General features: G+C 36.9%; 1 protein-coding gene across 2 annotated transcripts in view; it reads left to right on the forward strand.

Annotated features, from left to right (window-relative positions):
* si:ch211-266k8.4 (carabin) overlaps positions 1 to 18,355 on the forward strand; it is a 41,577-nt gene extending 23,222 nt beyond the window's left edge. Inside the window, exons 11-15 of one of the 2 annotated variants that reach the window (XM_044125018.1) lie at positions 2,370 to 2,468; positions 4,175 to 4,359; positions 6,656 to 6,783; positions 8,895 to 9,164; positions 18,090 to 18,355. In XM_044125018.1, coding sequence (XP_043980953.1) covers positions 2,370 to 2,468; positions 4,175 to 4,359; positions 6,656 to 6,783; positions 8,895 to 9,164; positions 18,090 to 18,156 — 749 coding nt within the window. In that variant the 3' untranslated portion in view covers positions 18,157 to 18,355. The remainder of the gene's footprint in view (positions 1 to 2,369; positions 2,469 to 4,174; positions 4,360 to 6,655; positions 6,784 to 8,894; positions 9,165 to 18,089) is intronic. The other variant, XM_044125019.1, reaches the window with a different exon arrangement.
* The last annotated feature ends 966 nt before the right edge of the window (positions 18,356 to 19,321 follow it).

A 19,321-nucleotide genomic window follows, 5' to 3' on the forward strand; every position in this document is an offset into this window, starting at 1 on the left:
TGGATTTATGTCTTCAACAAAAACAAATATGAAACATGGATTTGTTTCTTGTTTGTTTGTGACAGTTCTACTAACACCAAAGTTCAGAAGAGGCAACGTCATGCTAGTATTGCAAATGAACTTCCAAATAAACCCACCTACTCCCTTGTAACTGATTTTACTGTAAATTGCACTCTGTTAAAGCACTTTGTTCACTGCAAAGACGCTTCATAAAGGGAGGCTGCATATTTATGCGTTTTCAGTCGTGGTGGATGTCTTTTCAGTCTTACAGTTTCAAATTATTTACCATGTTATTTCAGACCATGGGTATTCTTAAGCCTTATGTTTTTATCTTGGTTGGTTTTTGGGTGGTTGACTGGAGACATGCTGTGACACGTCAGTGTTTTGATTTCTGCTGTGGAAGGGAACCCCTCCTTAACTGATGTCTGACAGTGATTGAGATGGATCGCAGGGAGGGAAGGAAGGAGACAGACATGAGGCAGAGGGTGAGAGCCATGGGCTATAGAAAAAGGGAGGGAGTGTCTGGGAAACTGAGTTGTTCTAACATCAAAGATGACCCTAGTCAAAATTCTGCAAAGACCTTGCATTAGGTCTGCACTTTATCATCGTCTCTTCCTGCTTGGCAAAGGCCTTATCCTCAAAACCCCGGTTCAGGCATATGAAAATTAGAGGAGTACGTCATCCCTTAAGCTTGTGAATGTGTACATGAATGAAGTGCTTTGGAGTCCTCTGGACTTGATAAAGTGCTACACAAGTACAGACCATTTACCTTTCTTTTTGCTGTGATGCACACCTACAACCAGACAAGCGTCCCAAGTCTAAGTTATGACCGCCAGCTACACTTTCAGAAATTAAATCTTCTACTCTGCTCAGTATGATTTTTGACAGAAAATTAAATTCACTTTAAGTCAAGTTTTTGTTGCACATTTTAAGCAGCAAGACAATTTAAAGTGCTTTACATCATGAAAACATCATACAGTTACAAATTATGAAACATGCAATAAACATCATCAAAATTATCAAGCAAATACATCAAATATCCTTGTCAATGTTTGATCAACATAAAACAACAGTTAAAGCAAAAACTATATGTTGAGATAATATTCTGACCTTCTTAATGTTATAGAGATTAAGATAAAGTCTAACACTTTTGGAATAAACGTCGTCTTTCGTGGGTGGAAGGACAAAGCCAGAATTTGACTTCGAAAACAGAAATCATTATGATGATGCCCTAAACTCATCATTATATCATCAGGGATTTAAAAATAAGTGAATGCATTTTGCCTAATACAATGGCATAGTTTTGTAAAAAAAAAAAAAAGAGTAGAAAATCCTTGTCGATGTTAAACTGGGGATCATATAAATCTGTCTTAGTTGTGCAGTGGGATATATTTGAGGGACGGTGCTGAGACACTTGTATATTTAACCAAAACAAGTTTTTCTTTACCAACATTGTCAACTTGTTTATCTCAATTTTTGGTTTGTTCATGGGAAAAATTGTCTCAGAATTTATGAAATGCTCATTAGTTTATTTGTAAACCTGTTGCTAGAGATGTCCTTATCTGATACAATATGACAAATACATTTAATGACATGTGCAGGTAATTCAGTAAATTAGATATAATCAAAAGGTTTATTTATGTCAAGGATTCGTTTTAAAAAGTAAAACTTGTTTATTGTAAAGATTCATTCCACACACTGTGGTATTAACAGTGTTTATCTGTTAATTTTACAACTTCAGCTTGGAGCTAATGTAAATCCCAAGATGTTCTCTGAAAATTAAAATAAAGATTGAAGGCCAGGTCAATATGCATGTCCATTGTATTTTAAGAGCCTTTGTGGATTTTATATTTTTTTACATAAATCAATCACAGTAATATCACATTGATTATACCAGTCTGCCACCGACTGTGGCAACTTCACATTGGATCTCAAGCAACATTGATTATATTAGACTCTTCTTCCTCCACATCCTGGTATATTGATTTACAAATGCATCCAACATTTATTCTACAAATGATTATCCTTAACAAAAATGACTATTAAAACACATTGATTCAAATACTGGTCGATTTTGACCCACTTATACAAAAGTGTAGGATCTTGCCACCCATCCCTCTAAGGATTAATGCCATCTAGTCAACACAGATACTTTTCAAAGCATTTTTTCCTCATTGTAGTTCTCATACAGCTAAAAACCAACAGCAATAATAAAAAATATTCACAAACATGGAAAAACTGTTTAGTGCAAAGTTCTTAACTATATAAACTCGACTCATGAACAAATTTATGTGAATCTATTTCTGCAAAATACTGCTTTGATCCAAGACATCTGGACAAAAAGTCGGGACTGGTTTTATTTCTTGCAGAAAAGTTGGAAAACCCACAGAACATGACCAACGAAGTCGGAACAGAGAACGAGACGCGACGTATTTCAAAATCTGGAGGCAAGAAAACGTCTGAAAAAGGTGAGCTAATGTCTTTATATATATTTACACTTAATGCATACATTAGTTACATATCCTGTTTTGCTTTAGAGCAGGGGTGTCAAAGTCAAATGGACGGAGGGCCAAATAAAGAATTTAGCTACAAGCCGAGGGCCGGACTGATCGAATGTTCATTGAAATTTTTTTAAATGACGCATATAGTCTAGTGCAGCGGACAGGCCCAAGCCTACGTAAATTTCCTGCGGACGGGGGGGCGGGGGGGGGGGGGTGGGGTCCGTGCATCTCGCATTTTTTCAGACGGGGTGCCGGCTTGCTGCGGTCTGCAGGCCGGTTCTAATAATAAATCAAGATCATCCCAGGGGCCGTAGAAAATCTTCTCGCGGGCCGGATGTGGCCCGCGGGCCTTGACTCTGACATATGTGCTTTAGAGTCTGTTCATGCATTACTCTATGCTTCAGCTACCCAATTAAATAAATGTTGCCTGGAAGGAGGAGGGGATTTTAGTGGCACAAAGTCCTTTGAGCTTGTCAACAAGTGAAGTTTTATTTTTAAGTTAACAAGTGCAAGCTTGCTCACCAGTGCTTTTCAATCGAACCTCTTCTACCAGACAGTTCTTTGTAATGTTTTATCCAAAGTCTTTGTCACTATATTATAGAGAGAATTAAGAAGGAGGCAGCTGGTAAACATTGGTTTTTGAGGCTACAGGCACTCACAGGTTTCATCAGGTCCCTTTTAGTGAGAAGGTTATTCATACTCTTTTTAACTCTCTTACTGTATTTGCTTGTGTAGGTGTTAAAAGGGGGTTTGGTTTTAAGAAAAGAACATCACTCACCTCCTAAGAGATCATCTCCTAAGGAGGTTGCATTATAAGGCATCAGTGTTAGCAAGTGTCAATGTGTGCAGTGTAAATATCAGAACTGAAAACTCAACATTTTCAGTCTGTAGCCACATCTGAATGATCACTGATGTGTTTTGTTTGGAGCTTAATAATCCAATAAAAGGACTCTGGCTTTCATCTAATATAAAGCATATTTTTTGAATTTATGGTTACAAACACTTTTGGCTGTATTTCATGCTTTCTATATCTATATCCAATACAAACCTAAAGCTACTATTATACTGTCTTGAGCTTGAATATGTCAGGGAAGAAAACCAAATAAATGACAATCCAGTTTTGGTACCAGTTTGCTGTTATCAGTTAAGATGGGGGGGGAGCACCAGATCTTGGCTTCCTTACTAAAAGTGGTGGCATAAATATCCCTAAACATAAACAGGAGATTTAAGCTGTAGAGTCCATGACTGTGACTGTGTGCATGAGGGACAGGACAAATGAGTCTTTGTGTTCACAGCTTGCCTAGGCAGACAGATTTTTCCCCCCTGAGTAAATATGGTGAGGAACTGATAACATTCATTTGTGTACAACAAGGACATATTCACACACCAAAGTACGTGTACTGTACACTCACCGAGCGATGTCAGTGGGGGTTATTCTGTGGTGAAATGATAAGTCGTTTTGTGAAACTAACTTTGCATTGGACTGTTGCTGTCGTTTACTGTAGCTAAAAGTCGCTCAACAATAAATGTTTGGGAAATGAAACAAATATTATTCCTCAGTTAGATTTCCTACAGTTTAGATCCCTGCAACTCAAAAGCTTTTATATGGTGGAGAACCTAAATAAACTGAATGCATTTTGATAAATAACAATCTATGGTGTTTCCACATGCAGACACAGTTCCAGGGGGTGTGAGTTTACTGACCCGTGTGATGCGCGTGGCGCGCCGGTACCTTCTCAGGCCTTTGGGTCGACAGGGAGTTGAGGAAAAGTGTTCACAAACCCTGGCTGTGCCGAGACACCGGAGTCCTGGGCACGTATTCCGGAGTCGAGCCTCAGCTTCATTTACACAAGCTCAGGTAAAAATATTATCCATGCATCTCATTGTTTAGTTTTTGTCTGCTTGGTCAGTACAACAGTGCAGCAAGCAGACAATTTCCTTAACTCTGCATAAAAACAAGAACTAGACTGTTTGCCTCATTTTTCATCACAATCACCATGAAAAAGTAACACTTAAAGCACAAAACTTTTCAACTAGATACTGCTTTTGTTATTTATTTATTTATTTTTCCTTACATTAAAAAACCGTGGTGTATTAATAGGAATATCCGAGTTGTTGGACACTCCAAGTAACACCATTACTAGTGTTTGTGCCAAACCAGTTTGCTGTACCCTCTTGGCTTCTTCTTTTTATTTTCAATTAGTCAAAAGTTTATTTAACAAAGCCGATATAACTGTCTTTAGAACTGCCTTAGCTCCTTAAAAAGGGACTCTGATCTATTTCTCAAGTCAGTGTGTCAACACTCACCGTTAGACCACAACCACTTGCTTGTACTGTTGAAATGAGCCTGAGTGGTATTGTTGCTTTTATTTTTTCTATTCAATATTTTGAATATTTCCATTAAAAACTGAGTCTCATAAGGCCAAAACAAAATATCAGATAGTTTTTTTCCAGGTGATTTTGTGTGAGTTGTAGCTTCAGTTTCTCATTCCTGGCTGAAAGGAGTGGTACCCATTGTGCTCCTCAGCAGCTCTGGCAATCTGCTTTAAGGTTTCACATGTTGTGAGAATGGTTACAACAACTGGTTATATTATTTACTGTTGCCTTTCTATCACCTCAAACCAGTCTGCCTTATCTCCACTGACATCAACAAGATGTTTTCATCCACACTTGATATATTCTTTTTCTTTTTGTAAACCTAAGAGATGGTGTTGTGTGAAAGTGCCAGTAAATCAGTGGCTTCTGAATCAACCAGACCATCTTGTCTGGCGTCAATAACCAGGTGAAGTTTATACTGACTTTAATTCTCTTCTTCTTCACTCTGGAGTTCTGTTAGAACTTCAGCAAGTTGTCTACACAGAGTCTTGATGCCTGTGCATTGCTTGCTGCCACAATCTGCTGTTTGTGGTAAGCTGTTGAACAGCTGTACCTAATAAAGTGGCCTGCAAGTGTGTAGGTCAACATTGTCGTTCTTCAACATCTGCTATATAGGGTGTGGCTTTTGGTCTAATTCTCCTGGATGGATGTTTCCTTCCCCTCTGGCTTTCTGAGACTTTATTATTAAAATCTCTTTCTTTATCAGTAAAGATTATTTTTAGCTCTTGAATTGATTCTCAGAGGAGTTTAAAAGCCTCCAACAAAGCTCAAAGAATCAGCCAAATGAATCTTTTTAACGACTCTGCTCAATTTGGGGTCTAATGCCTTGAGCTTAAGCCAAAACAGGCTTCAGTGAGAAAATCGCACAAAGTTAGCATGTGACTTAAAACATTTTGACACAACACGGCTTATCGTATTATTGAGCTGATCTTTCCTAATATTTGACAACAAGGGGCTTATGATTATTAAACTACAAGTGTTGAAGGATACTTTTGTAGGTATACAGTATTTTGTAGCTATACAATGATTGGGATTTGCCAAAGCTAGTTGCTATGGGTCTAAAAACATTATATTTTTTAAAGCTATCCCTGAATTCATTGTAGTTTAATGGCGTCAGAGTAATAACACTGTTGTTCCTCAGCCATTCAGATCAGGCCAGGGTAGAAGATTCTGCATGTGCAGCAATATTATGAAATTCCACCAATTACCACATAAATTGGTTGCTTTGCCAGGTCTTTCTAAGTTCAGACCCAGAAAATGCACTTTGATACTGCCGCTTGCTACTCCAAGGATTATAAGTGTATGGAACCAAGGTTTTATATAATTATTTTGTTACAAACTTCTAAACTGTGGCTGTGATTGCCCTTTGGAGTCACATGATGGTCTAGAAGTTCATCATAGATTTCTTCCTTTGTTGGGGAATTTAGATTTATTTTGCATGGTCTGGATTTGGAAAAACAAAAGTCAGAACAAGAGACTAATTTGTGTTGGGTGCCAGTGAAACTGCACGAGTTGTTAAAATATGACAAAATAGTCAATGACATTTATGCAGTTTTAAAATACTTTTCAAATATAACAGTTTCTAATGGATTTGTGCTTTTGTCAGTATTTAGAGTTACACAAACCATTCAGAGACTGTTAACCTCAGAGTTACAGGCTTAAAACAACAATAAACACAACAAGGAGGAAATTGATACATTTCCTTAATGAATATTGAACATCCCAGTATTTCTGTCTTTAACAATATGAGATTTATTCCAGTTTTTTTTTTTTTTTAGGTGAGATTGAAAAGGCAGAGCAAGCAGAAAAGTAGTATCCACCCGCCTGAAGGACAAGGGACTGGTGGAGAGGTGGCTGTAGCCCCTGTTACTGGGAAAAAACTTGCTGGCTGTGGGAAAAGTGAAAGGTTAGAGCGTTACATTTTTTCAAGCTTGAAACAACAAATTTGCTGCTACTTGTTTTCAATATACTTATGAAAACATTATTCTTATTTGACTTTGGGTTTAGAAGTCGCATAGTACTCCTAAGTACCAGCATATTTCCGCAGTACTCTGCTGTTTTCTACATATGTGGATGTTGCATATGAAGAGATATGGACAGACAAGAATCATCGAGCACATGAAACGTATAGTAAAGCTTTCTGAAGTTCATGCTCATTTAATGGTTATGATGCCATAAATCGTTTTCTCAACATTTTATGATCCTTTTTATTGCACTAGCTATAATTTATCTGACTGTCTCACTTTTCATTGTCAACGTTTTTTATTTCTCACTGAAGTAGCTCAATCTTGATTCCCACAATACATGCTTTTTCCCTTCAGCTATAAGGGCTGTAAATTACTTTTTCTCTGTGATGTAGCCTCATATTAAATCTGAGTTAAGAGTTCGTCTTTTCCAGGTTTTGTTGGTCAGCTGGCCACTCATCAGAACATCAAAACAAGAGAGGCCTATATCTGGAAATGGACAGCACAGACACACATTTGCAAATAAAAACATGCAAATCCTACATGATTTGTTTGTTTCAAATTAATTTATTTTCATTTAATGTTTCTTTGATTCTCACACACACAATACACACTTTGCAGCTGTTTGCTTGCAAATCAGGCTCATTACATATGGAGATGCACGTTTATTGAAGGGCTCATTTATATGATATTCTTGGAGGTCTGGAACCTATTTCAGTAATGCTAAAAATTTCTGCTATTCCACAAAGTCTTCCTGTTTTTGTTTCTTTGTGATAAAGCAGGTCAGTTCTCAGCCACATCCAGAATTTCTCAATAGTCCTCTAATCTTCTCATTGTAATGCTGCTCCTTTTGTCCTGTCAGCACGCGGCAGACAGCAGAAACATTTGGTATTTTTTCTGGTGGTTTGTGTGTTTCTATTTATCTGTGCATCTTCCCGTATGTGTATGTATGCACATATTTGCACCCATGTTTCAAGAATGCTTGTAATTCCTCGCAGCTTTGCTCCCTGTGTCGAGTGGATCAGGCTATTTGAAGCATGCAGTGGGTCATCAGGGGTCACAAAAGGGATTATTGTTATTTGGTGGCAAATTAGCTGTAGACAAGAGGAGGCAACGGGACAATCTTCAACTCGCTTCAACTTTTAAAAGAATGTCAGGGACTTAAAAAAACCATGTGAGGGTTCAGAAAATGTGATAAATGTTTGACGGTTCTGCATTGTAAAGAAGTCTATTCATAATTGTAGTAAAACTGCATTTAATAAATTTGCCCAGCACCGTTTTGCCATAGCTTCCTTTGTGTGAGGTGGTGTAATATTTTTACTTGACTGATAGTTCTTTCCAGCACATAAAAATAACTCAAGTTGAGAAATTATTCAGAAAATGAAAGTAATCTTCAGTATGTTTACATTTAATTCAAGCAAATCACAAATAGGTCATTTTAACAGTTAATTGACAGCAGCTCTTACAGTCTCACAATAATTAAAAGAAAAGGCCCAACAGTATTGGGACACTTTACCTGCCAGGTTCATCTCAACACAACACCCAAAAGATTAAGACAATAGTTTTTCCAAAGGTTTTTAGAACCAAACATTCTTAAATTTCAGGATCTATGTATTCATGTACGGTATTCCAATAATCTATGTGGCTGGTTGGGCTTTCGGCTGCTTTTCTGCCCATATCTAACACAGATGATTGTGTGTGATACAATCATGTATGATTGTATCCTACAATCAAAGATGTGATTGACATCACAGATGTCTTCCTCATCTGTGATGTCAATCACACCAGGCCTGACTGCAAAATTTCAGTGACACAAAGGAAACAATTTTATGTGTTTCTGTCATCATGGAGTTGAAGAATATGCCATCCATTTTTCCTCCTGGGTGTCTTGCAATGAGCTTGAAATTTGTCCTTCTTAGAGAAATCTTTTCTTTTTTTTCCATGGTGGAATTTTAAAGCACAAATAATTATTGTACGTATTAATCTTAATTTCAGTTGGTGAACAAACATTTGAGAGCTCATGTAAACCTATTCTTTGTGCTTTTGTTTAAAGATATCATCAAACCTTTAAGAGATCTGGCACAGGGTCTGTTGGCAAAGTGGCTCATCGTCGTAGCAACCACAGCATCCGTAATCATGCCAGAGCAAAATCTCGTCGTCTTCCTCAAAATGAGAAGAGCTCAGTGGACCAGAATCCTAACTCCAGCACGATTCTCTCCTCCACCCTGCCTCGGTCTTCCTCCCTCACTCCCTCAAGTCCCCAATCCACCAATGCTTCGCAAAGTGGAGAACCCCATGAAACAATCAATGCAGCTCTCATCAGGTAAGATTAACAAGTTACTATTGCTTGTCAAGGAGCTTTAAATATTGAAAGCTGTTCTACACTCAGGGAAAACGAAGGAGGCATGATGTCTTTTTGCTATAGGATTTTTAAATTCTTTCAATTTTGTTTCAAGTATAAAAATAAGCCTAGGAGTTTGAAGAAAAGTTGCAGCCACTTGTGTTGCAAATTCCCAACAACAAGCAAGATAAATCTCCTCAACCCTAAACGTAGCTCTGTGTTTTCTTCGATTCCATACATTGAACATCAAGAACTCTAAGAAAAAGTTTCTCTCTGCTGGACATGACCCTGCAGTCAATTCTTATTCCTTTGGGGAGTAAGTTATTTATCCAGTGAAGACATTTATTGAATGCACAGTATACTACAACATGCTGACTTGACTTTAACAAAGTTTTATATGAAACCATATAGCACATACTGTAGCCTGACCTCAATACTTAGATGTTAGGAAGAAGGTTTAAGAATGAGTATGGAAACTCGCTTTTACCCTCATCGACAATTTTTCTAGAAAGATATGGACATGTTAAAAATGCCCGTACTGCATAGTTTAATTCTAATAGTCCCGATTTTCCAAACCAACCCTGCTTATAAGAGGCTGGGAAGACCCAAATGGTCATTAAAGTACTCACACTTGCAGAGTAAAACTTTTTATTTTATTGAGAGATGACGGATGTAATAGAAAGCTGTGGTCAGAGTTAAAGTCTGTATGGTAAGCAGAGGCAGCCACATCAGAGTTTATCGTGTTACACACAATCAAATGAGCAGCTTGTAATCCTCAGTCAGTCCTGTTTGAGGCTTTGGTTATAGGAAGGGGGCTTGTTTTTCAGACTGTAATCCCCCACATCAAAAATTTGTTTTCCTCCTCTAAACTTCCTTTAAAACTGTTAGACTCCAGGGCAGGTAATTAAAGGGCTGACACTAATATAAATTATTTGTTGTAAACTAGGTTAAGGGTTATGTGTGTCATATATTTTGTTATTTTTAGCCTTTATTATTATTATTATTATTATTATTATTATTATTATTATTATTATTATTATTCAACAACCTAAGTGGGTTCCTCTTTTGTTTTATTTCATAAATATGTCTGAAGTTTAGGAATATGTGGGAAAACAAGTTTTTATACATTCAGTCAGCTGACGTAAAAAACTTGTCAAAATATATTGACGTGATCGTTTTTTGTTTTTTTTCTTTTTTTATTTAGCATATTGTAACAAAAAAGCCATCTGTCTTAGAGGACAAGCCTCTTGATACAAGAGAATACTCTGATTTTTAGGAAAATGGCCACTAACTAATTAATCGTTGGTCAATCGATCGGATCAATCATCTCTAGATTAAGTCATCATTTGAGAACAACAAAAGGGCAAGGGAACAACTTGAAGAGGTTTTTTTGTTGTTGTTGTTTTTTCTAATGAAAGCTATTTAAAAACAAGATTAGTTCTGAATTTGCATATTAGAGTAAAATCTTATTTTGTTTTGTCTAGAAAAGGTGTCGGAGCTTCTTTTTAATTAATTGACTTTTTTTTTTCCAGAAAAGATGACAAAAAATTTTTATTTACTGAATAAGACCTTAAATAAATGGTGCAAATGCAACAAATCTGTTAGTAACCATGGTTTTCTTATGATATGTGCTGCTATGGACCACCGATGTAACAGCTGGAAGCAAATTGTTGCGTTTCTAGTTTTCAAATATGAAATAAACTTGTGTGACTGACAGACTCACAAATTCTGGAAAGTGAAATGCTTCCTGTTGAGTTTTCCACTCATACACCTAACCAGGGCGGGAACACTCCAGCACAAAAATAAACTTGTAATTTCCTGTTTGGTGAGCTACACACCTTCTGAACATTATGTCCTGTTCAAGAATTTTCCAGGAAGTCGCTGCATAGGAGTAACAATTTGCTTTAAATGCATTGTGGTGCCACCATTTCAATTAATGAACATTATTTTTGACTGACCATCCATAACGACACCAAGCTGAGAAACATGCAGCAAAGGTCCGTGATGTTTATTAAATCAAGCCTGCATACAAACACAGCAGTGTTTGTTTAAAATCTCTAAATAATTTATGTTCCTTTATGGATATGGATTCATTTTTGCTTTAGAACATAACAGCAGTAAATAATTTCAACCAACTCTTAAAGCTCTTAAAACACTATATTAGCAGTCGAATTGACAGCGTTTGTCTCTGTAGACAAGCTGGAAGCTGTAAAACTATTACAGTTAAAGTGAGCATAATTTATATTTTATTCTGAGTTTTCTGAAAAGTAATGCTGAGAAATTTCCACCCATCCCATGTTTTAGGTTCTTTTACACAGAGATCTTCCCTGAAGGTTCAGGTAAAATACTACCTCTCCCATCACCGTTTTCTGGCATACTTTTCTACCCAAATAATCTGATTGTATCCTGTCGGACACAGTGAAAATGGATTGGGATAAGTGCTTACACTTGCACAACAAACACTAGTTTTATTGTTTGTGTTTTGCTGTCAGTTTTGACAAAGTTAAATGCTCATCCATCTGTCCTCTTTCAGGAAAGTATTTAGTAGAACAGCAAGCAGGATAGCATGTTTTCAACGTAAGCAACTCATAAATTAACAAAACTGACAAAGGTGCCAGGTAACTAGCTCAACCAGTTATTTGGCAATCATATTTGAACAGGCTGTTCCATGTTTAAACACATTTTCCCATTGCTATAATTGCATCAGGTTAGTTTTATGTTGGATACATCATGACTATGTTTTCTATGTTGCAGTTGGTCAGAATGAATTTGAAATATTCTTTTAAATGCACTGGGTTCTTTTTGCATTTTTTCGTGGAAGCTGCATGTGTGTATATAAATTAAAATTAAGGCACACCTCGGATGATATTCCAAAACATGTTGGACTTTATTATTCTTTTATTTTACAAACGTAATACAAAACATTATTTAGGATGTAGTAATTATTCAACTAAGAGATGCTGGTGTTTTAATAATACCAACAAAGGTTGAATATTGGGATGAAAAGCTGCAAATAAGCTGTATCCAGCGAGGGGGTTAAAGTCATAACCGCTGTTTATGAGGACAGCGATTAAAATGCAGAAGCTTAACCTAATTAGGCAGAATGTTCCCCACAAAATAGCGCCAGTGCACACGTGACTCTGCTCTCTGCCAGAAGGGGACTAGCTGAAAAAAATTAATAAATAAAAAAAAGTGCATCGAGCTTGGCGTGTGTTTGACGGCTGAGGCTTGTCATCTGATCCTTCTGTGTTGTGGGTCGTATGCTGAGCAGTGTGGGAGCCACTGTCGTATTCACTTCTCTTCTCCTCCCACCTGGGGAATCTGGTTGTGTTCACATGTTTTATGGCACACTTATTAATTTGCTTTTGTGTTGTTTATCCTTCGAACACTGGAGAACGGCATAAAAAAAACCCACAATTTCTTTCTGTTGCTAACTATGTTGTTCTTGAGAAACATACATTCACCACACTCCTGTCCTTGTTTGTGTGTTGTGGTGTTATGTAACTGTTGAGAGGTTACAGGATGGATGAGTGATCAAACACAGACGGAACAAATTCTATGCAAAGCAAAGCAGCAGTGAAAATAATGGAGGTGTTTGGCGCCAAGACAAACAAAAGGGACCCATCTGCACAAGTCCAAGCCAATCAAGTATCACTTTTAATCATTGTGTCCTGTTATTTAAGGTAGCGCCAGAATGAATCACACAATGTTTTAGTTAAGTTTACAGATTCGGAGTCACAGCTGACAAGTTTGGTAGTTGCTGTCAATGGAGGGTTTCTAATATGAGTGATATTAGATGTTCCAGGGATGTTCCGCAGGAAATTAAAAGTTGACAAGTTTCTGTTGCCTGTTGGCGTGTCACCATGCCTAAAAAGCTATTTGTTTCCTTTGCCACTGTAGTCTTGAGAAAAAAATCCATCCACATAACAGATTATTCTAGTTTGAAGAGCACTAAAAAGAGCGGGGGGGGGGGGGAAACTACTGTTCTCTTTTTTCTTTTTTAAATGTGATCAAAATGTAAAAATTTTGATCACAAAATCTGCCCTTTTCAAGGGCAGATTTAATGGAAGGGACCTCACATGTCCTCAGTCTCCCATTATTCCATCTAAAAGCTTGAGGTATCAATCTTAGTTTTCTGGTTGGTCCTGTGAGAAACACAATTAAACTCCATGATGGCACACTAAGCTGGTTTGAAATATGATCACTTTAATTGCTAATATTGTTATGATGTTATAATGGATCCACTTTTTGCTGATTTAACCTTTTAGCAAAATGCCCCGGCACCCTCTGCACTGTCTGCAGATTACTATTCCCTTGAAACCCTACACCATCCTAGTCTTTTATTTATGACATCATTCCAGATTCCCAGCAATTCCCTGCTGTTGTTTGGTGTGTATTTCAGCTGGCTTCAGCAGTACTGACTTTTAACAATGTGAATACCAAGACTCTGCAGGTCACACTTGAGTGAAAAGGGGAGAAAGAAAGAGTCCCACTGATATCCCACACCTTGGTGTTTGTTTGATCAAAGACTCTGCCTCTAGCATTTCAGGCACACAAACAGTCAGAGCCTGGCAGAACCAACAGTGCTAGCTATGTGAAGAAGAAATACAAAACTTGTCTACTAAATTTCCTTAAGATTCTGCTTATCCAAAAGGTTTTGCTCAAATTAAATGTTATTCAAAATAATAAGAAAATTATATCTGAAATAATTTCCACATTTTGGCACCTATTCGCACACAACCGTTTTTTTCTCAATACTAATGTATTGAACTCATGTTGCTTTTGCATCAAGTGTCGAGCATCATCTAGTGTCTCATAACTAACATCTAGCATGATTTCTTTCACAAATTGCAATGGCAAACGCATCAGAATGCTAGTATAACTTAAAAGTTTATGCCATGTCTCCTTCAAATATTCCAAATAATTTATCACACTAAATTAGACTTCTTTATTATGATGGTTATATTTACTTGTCTTGTACCTAGCAGTTGGTGTGCTAAGCTACATCTTTTCTTACCTTGATATCTGCGAGTAGTTTATTGGTTTGCAAATTCACCACAGCGATTGCCTCCGCATGGCAAATTAAGGATGGCAAAGTAAGCAAAGATTTTGAAAAAAAGACATTTTTCTTTAGTGTACTTGCATAGATTGGCAAAAACAGGAAGTGCCCCAACATCAGCAGACGTTACTTCCAGTTATGAAAAAGGCCTGTTAAAGCTAGTATAAAATATTGCAGTTAATTACTTTCTATCCACACCTTTGTGTCCATCTTGAAAGCAGTGAAAAGTAATAAATCCCTGAATGAAGCACGGAAAAGATGTGTTGTGGAAGCTAAATAGAAAAGGGTCCCCCTCATGCTAGCTGTACACAGAAGGTAGATTGGATTTGTTGGCCATAAATTACTTTGAGTAATACTTATCATTTTTTTCTCCCAAGGTGACGAGGTATGTGTCATTCCTTATTGAAAAATAGAAAACGTATTGCTTGTAAGATGTTGCCTAGAAACATGTCATAAGACATTGCCCATCTTCAATCATCCTGAAAAGGTTTTGTTTGAATGAAACTCTGTGCAGTGAATGGGGAAAGGTAACAGTTAATGACTGTAATGCTAACACCTTGGAGGTTAGAAATACAAAAGGAGATGGAGCCTGGCGAAAAAAGGACAATAGACACTGTAAGTCCTCTGGTGCCCAGGGAGTGTAGAAGTATTTATTTTTTACCTGTTCATATTTCTTGTCATCTTTTTTTTTCTCTTTTCTCAACATGTCTGACCCTTTTTAAGCTGTTTTCTACACCAGCATGGATGTTTAGCTTGCTGAGGCCCGGCTCAGTTTTAAATGTAATTTAGCTTAGACAGCAAATTTTAATTTACGTTTATTTAGTCTTTTCTCTAGAATGTATTTTTTTAGCAACATTTTTATTAATCTGCTATCTTTTAGATTTTATGTTGCTACATTTGATGCTTATAAAAGTTCATTAATTCTATTTACTAAAATATAAAATCATTCAGGAATGTTTGAGTTTGACCATTTTCTGTATTAAGGTAAAAAAAAAAAAAAAATAAATAAATATTGCTCCAAAACTGTTTTGTTTTTTTAATTATTTGTATGGATGAAATGGAAATAATTAAATTTCACAGTACACAGAAAGATTAGCTTTTATTTGAAATCCCAAAACCCAATAATCTTAAAAGAAAGGTTGCCTCTTGTATATAACAAATGCATTGCATACAAAATAACCATCAAAAAATGTGAATTAGTTTTCTCAAGTGAGAGTTTATTGAATGTTGAAAACTCAACAAGTTTGAAACTCCTGGGATGTATGTGACCTTCCAGCAGAAATTTGCATTTGTAGAGTGTATTTCATGTCTGTGGACTGAAAGTGGTTTCTTGCGTCTTGTTAGTACTATTTTCACATTCTCTGAACAGTGAGAAAGGAAAACTTTGTTTTTGAGAATCCCCGAATGCTTACCCTGATCTTATGCTCCTTGTGTTTTAAATACACAGTCATGCTAGAGTTCTTTAGTAACTTCCCACTACCTCCTCTACCCATATGTTAGATTGTATCTGATACTGTTCTGCGAACACCTGCCGAGGACAGGATGGGGGAGATGGTGCTGTAAAGGTTGGCGATGTATGACTAAGTCTATTGTCTCTGTTTTGAAAAGATAGAGCCTGTCACCAAGTTGTCAAAAAGACATTTGTTGGTAAAAATGATCAGCCATACAAAGAAAGGAAGCACTGACCAGACATCAAAAGATACAACATCAAGTTATTGGCTGGTTTTATCACCAAACGGTATTTTTAAGTCAAACCATTGCTGAAGGTGGGTGTTCTTCTTTATCTCGCTTTTCCTTCCTCCCACCACACTTGTTTGAGCTTCGCCCCTACCTCAAGTTATTGTCTTCAAACTTATTCAGAGCGGTTTGTTTGTTGGAACTTGTTTGGCAGTAAAATAGTTTTGTCATCTTATATTTTGAAATCACTTACCATTTATGTTGGATAACACTCTTCAGTAGGCACAGTTAATATCACATTACCTAATTCAACTAAAATGGATAGCTGATATCGGCACAGATGAATGATGTTTACCAATGCTCTGTAGTGAACTGGAGGTATTGTAAACTCGCCCTATAGTTCATAAAGTATCTAGTGATGCAGATTTGTGTTTAGAACTCATAGGCTACTTTATTAGTTACACCTATTCAGTTGCTTGTTAGCACAAACAGTGGCTCAATTAATTGTGTGTTTTCAGCTTCTAGAAGGGACGGGGTCTAGAGGATTTGTGTAAATTCAAAATGAGCTTCAGAATAGAGAAAAAGGGAAAACATAAGGGTCTTTAAATGTGCGTAACTGTTGATCTGATGGGAGTGATAAGCTGAGATTTTCATCAACTCTTGAGTTAACAGAGGATAGCCTGAAAAAAGAAAATTAATTGGTTTCTCTAAATTCTCCCTCGGTGCGAGTGTGTGTGTGAATGGTTGTTTGTCCTGTCCGTCTCTGTGTTGCCCTGCAACAGACTGTCGACCTGTCCAGGGTGAACCCCGCCTCTCACCCAAAATGTTCGCTGGAGATCAGCACCAGCAACCCTCCTGACCCCATTAGGGACGAGGGTGTAAGAAAATGGATGAATGGAGTCTTGAAAAGCATGGAGCTGTGAGACTGCCAAGTTCTATGCTGCTGTTTTATTTGTATGCACTGACAGTACTCTCTTTTCTTTCTTTCATTTTGTACTCATGTCAGGTAAAATGAATAAGCCCAGTTCATTGGTGCTTAGAAGAAGCATTTAAATCTGCAAAGACTTGCTTATATGAGTTATAATGCTGAGCCAGTGTCAGGGACCCCTTTACTGTGACGCTGTCTTTGACTGAATGAATCTATAGAGTTGGTCTTTAGTAACACCACACTGCTGGTCATACTAAATGGCTGTTTTGTGTCAGATTTGTTCTGCCTGTTACCACATGTAGACTAAAGCGGCCATGGCTAACCTGCTCATACTAATTACTGCTCATTTCCCACATTTAAACAATAAATGCTTTTCACCACAACTTCATTCTCAAACACACTGATGTTTTAATCTGAGCCTTTCTGAGCTCACAGCATGTATGGCACAGACAAAAGTAAAACAGTCCTTGCAACCCCCATTCTACTGCTTCTGATTGTAAGTAAAATAGAACATCATGGTGTATATAAAAACAAATAGGAGTTTTGCAGTTTTCTGTACAGGAAGCTCTAAGTCATCATACTATGTGTGGAAGATGTTACACTGAAGAATTAAAGATGGTGATACATGGCAGAAAATGTAAAATGATGGTAATTACATTAGCAATAATAAATAGTTATCAAATTGAAGATGTAAAATATATTACTCTGTGTGCTGAATGTTACATACAAGTATATAATAATTTTAATAAAAAAAATTACTGAGCTACTGAAATAACTTTTCAGTGATATTCAAATCTGGAATATGTCTGCTGTGGGGTAAACATTAATCTTTGTGGTTTGTTTGGACTTGAGTAGTTTGAGTGATGAGAAAATTGCCATAGGCTGAGTGAGATTATTTGTCCTAGTGCAGTTTCATGAACATAGTACTTCAGTGAGTATTTTTCCTGTGATGGTTTACTGTAATATTTCTGCCCCAACTGGAATCAGGAATCCTTAAAGAAACCTGGTGTTCCTTGGAAAGCAATGTAGCTCCCTGTCAAACTAAAAGTGTTGAGCGTCAAGAGTTTGATTTCCAAAAGTAATTCTCTCTCACCGTTGGTCCAGAGAAGGTAGCAGTGGGCCTTAATATTGTAAATAAAATTTTTGCATGACATTTCTGAGTGCAAAAACCATTTTCCTCAACATACCAATCACGGTGTGGGAAATATGCTAAAATGATTCTCTGTTCTGATTCTTTTTCCAGAGAATTGTCATCCAGACATCAGACCGGTTTGCCTTTCCTGAACGCCAGAGAATCAAAGCTGATTTAAAAACTAAGAACAGCAGAACATGAAAGTACTAACCAGGATTTATCAAAATGTTGAGCTGTAAATCTGCTGAAATTTGTCACTTTCATAACAATTTATTGTTTCATGTTTGTCTTTTCTGATACTTCACACATTTTTAATGTAATTTTTTTTTTTTTTATTGTCTCCGAAAGGGTTAATAAAATTAATATTTTTAATGGTCTGAATGGTCCTTTTTTACATAGGTTGGTCTTAAGTGAGCGTGTGATGGCGCTGCTTTTTCGCAGAGTGCAATTATCTTCTCTCACGATAGAAATGAAATTTAATCCACCGCTGCTACGGTATGTTGACAGATCTCACAGTCTGTCATGCATGCTTTGATTTTTAAAATGCTGGTAAAATCGTGTCTGGGAGCTATGATGTCTTCAAATGCTTTTCTTGTCTTGGAGCGTCTTGGATGCCTAACAGACTCTACTGTCCCAAGCAGAGATCAAAAGTAAGAAGACAGTGAAGCAATAAATCATTCTCCAATTGAGCTGAAATCCAAGGTTTAATTTTTTTACCTAAACAAGAATAATAGAGACTTTATAAAGAGATCTGTGCCTTTCCAAATCAAATCAACTCCAATCAACAGAATTTACTACAGGTGGACTTCCTTTAAGTTGTAGAGATGCCTCAATTTGTAACCTCATTGCAAAATCTTGTGAACACTTATGCAAATATGATTTCTTGGTTTTCTGTTTCTGATAAATTTGCAAAAACACTCCAAAACTTTCTATTCACAGTGTCACAATATGGTATTTGTGTGTAGAATTTTGAGGAACGAAAAAACAATGTGATATAGCAACAAGTGTAAAAACTGAACCACTGTGAATAGTTTCTAGATATGTTAGTGTTGACTTTTGTTTGTCGGATAACCGACGGGCTTAAAAAATTTGAAATTTTTCAGAAAATGTCAAATTAATAATAATAATGTTGCTTGTTTTTGCTGCAAAATAGTTACACTACATTGGATTTTGCAATGTAAAACATCTCAGCAGTGACCTATTAAAAGTTGTGGAATGTTCTCAGACTCTGTAATGGCTTGACCTTCCAGTTCAGGATCAAAGGCGCTCTGCAGAAAGGCGGGGGACGACGCGGAGGCTGCATACCTGCACTCACCTTGGCTGCAAAGTTTCAATATGCCATT

This window comes from Gambusia affinis, linkage group LG08, assembly GCF_019740435.1.
Source record: "Gambusia affinis linkage group LG08, SWU_Gaff_1.0, whole genome shotgun sequence".
In the NCBI taxonomy this organism is placed as follows: domain Eukaryota; kingdom Metazoa; phylum Chordata; class Actinopteri; order Cyprinodontiformes; family Poeciliidae; genus Gambusia; species Gambusia affinis.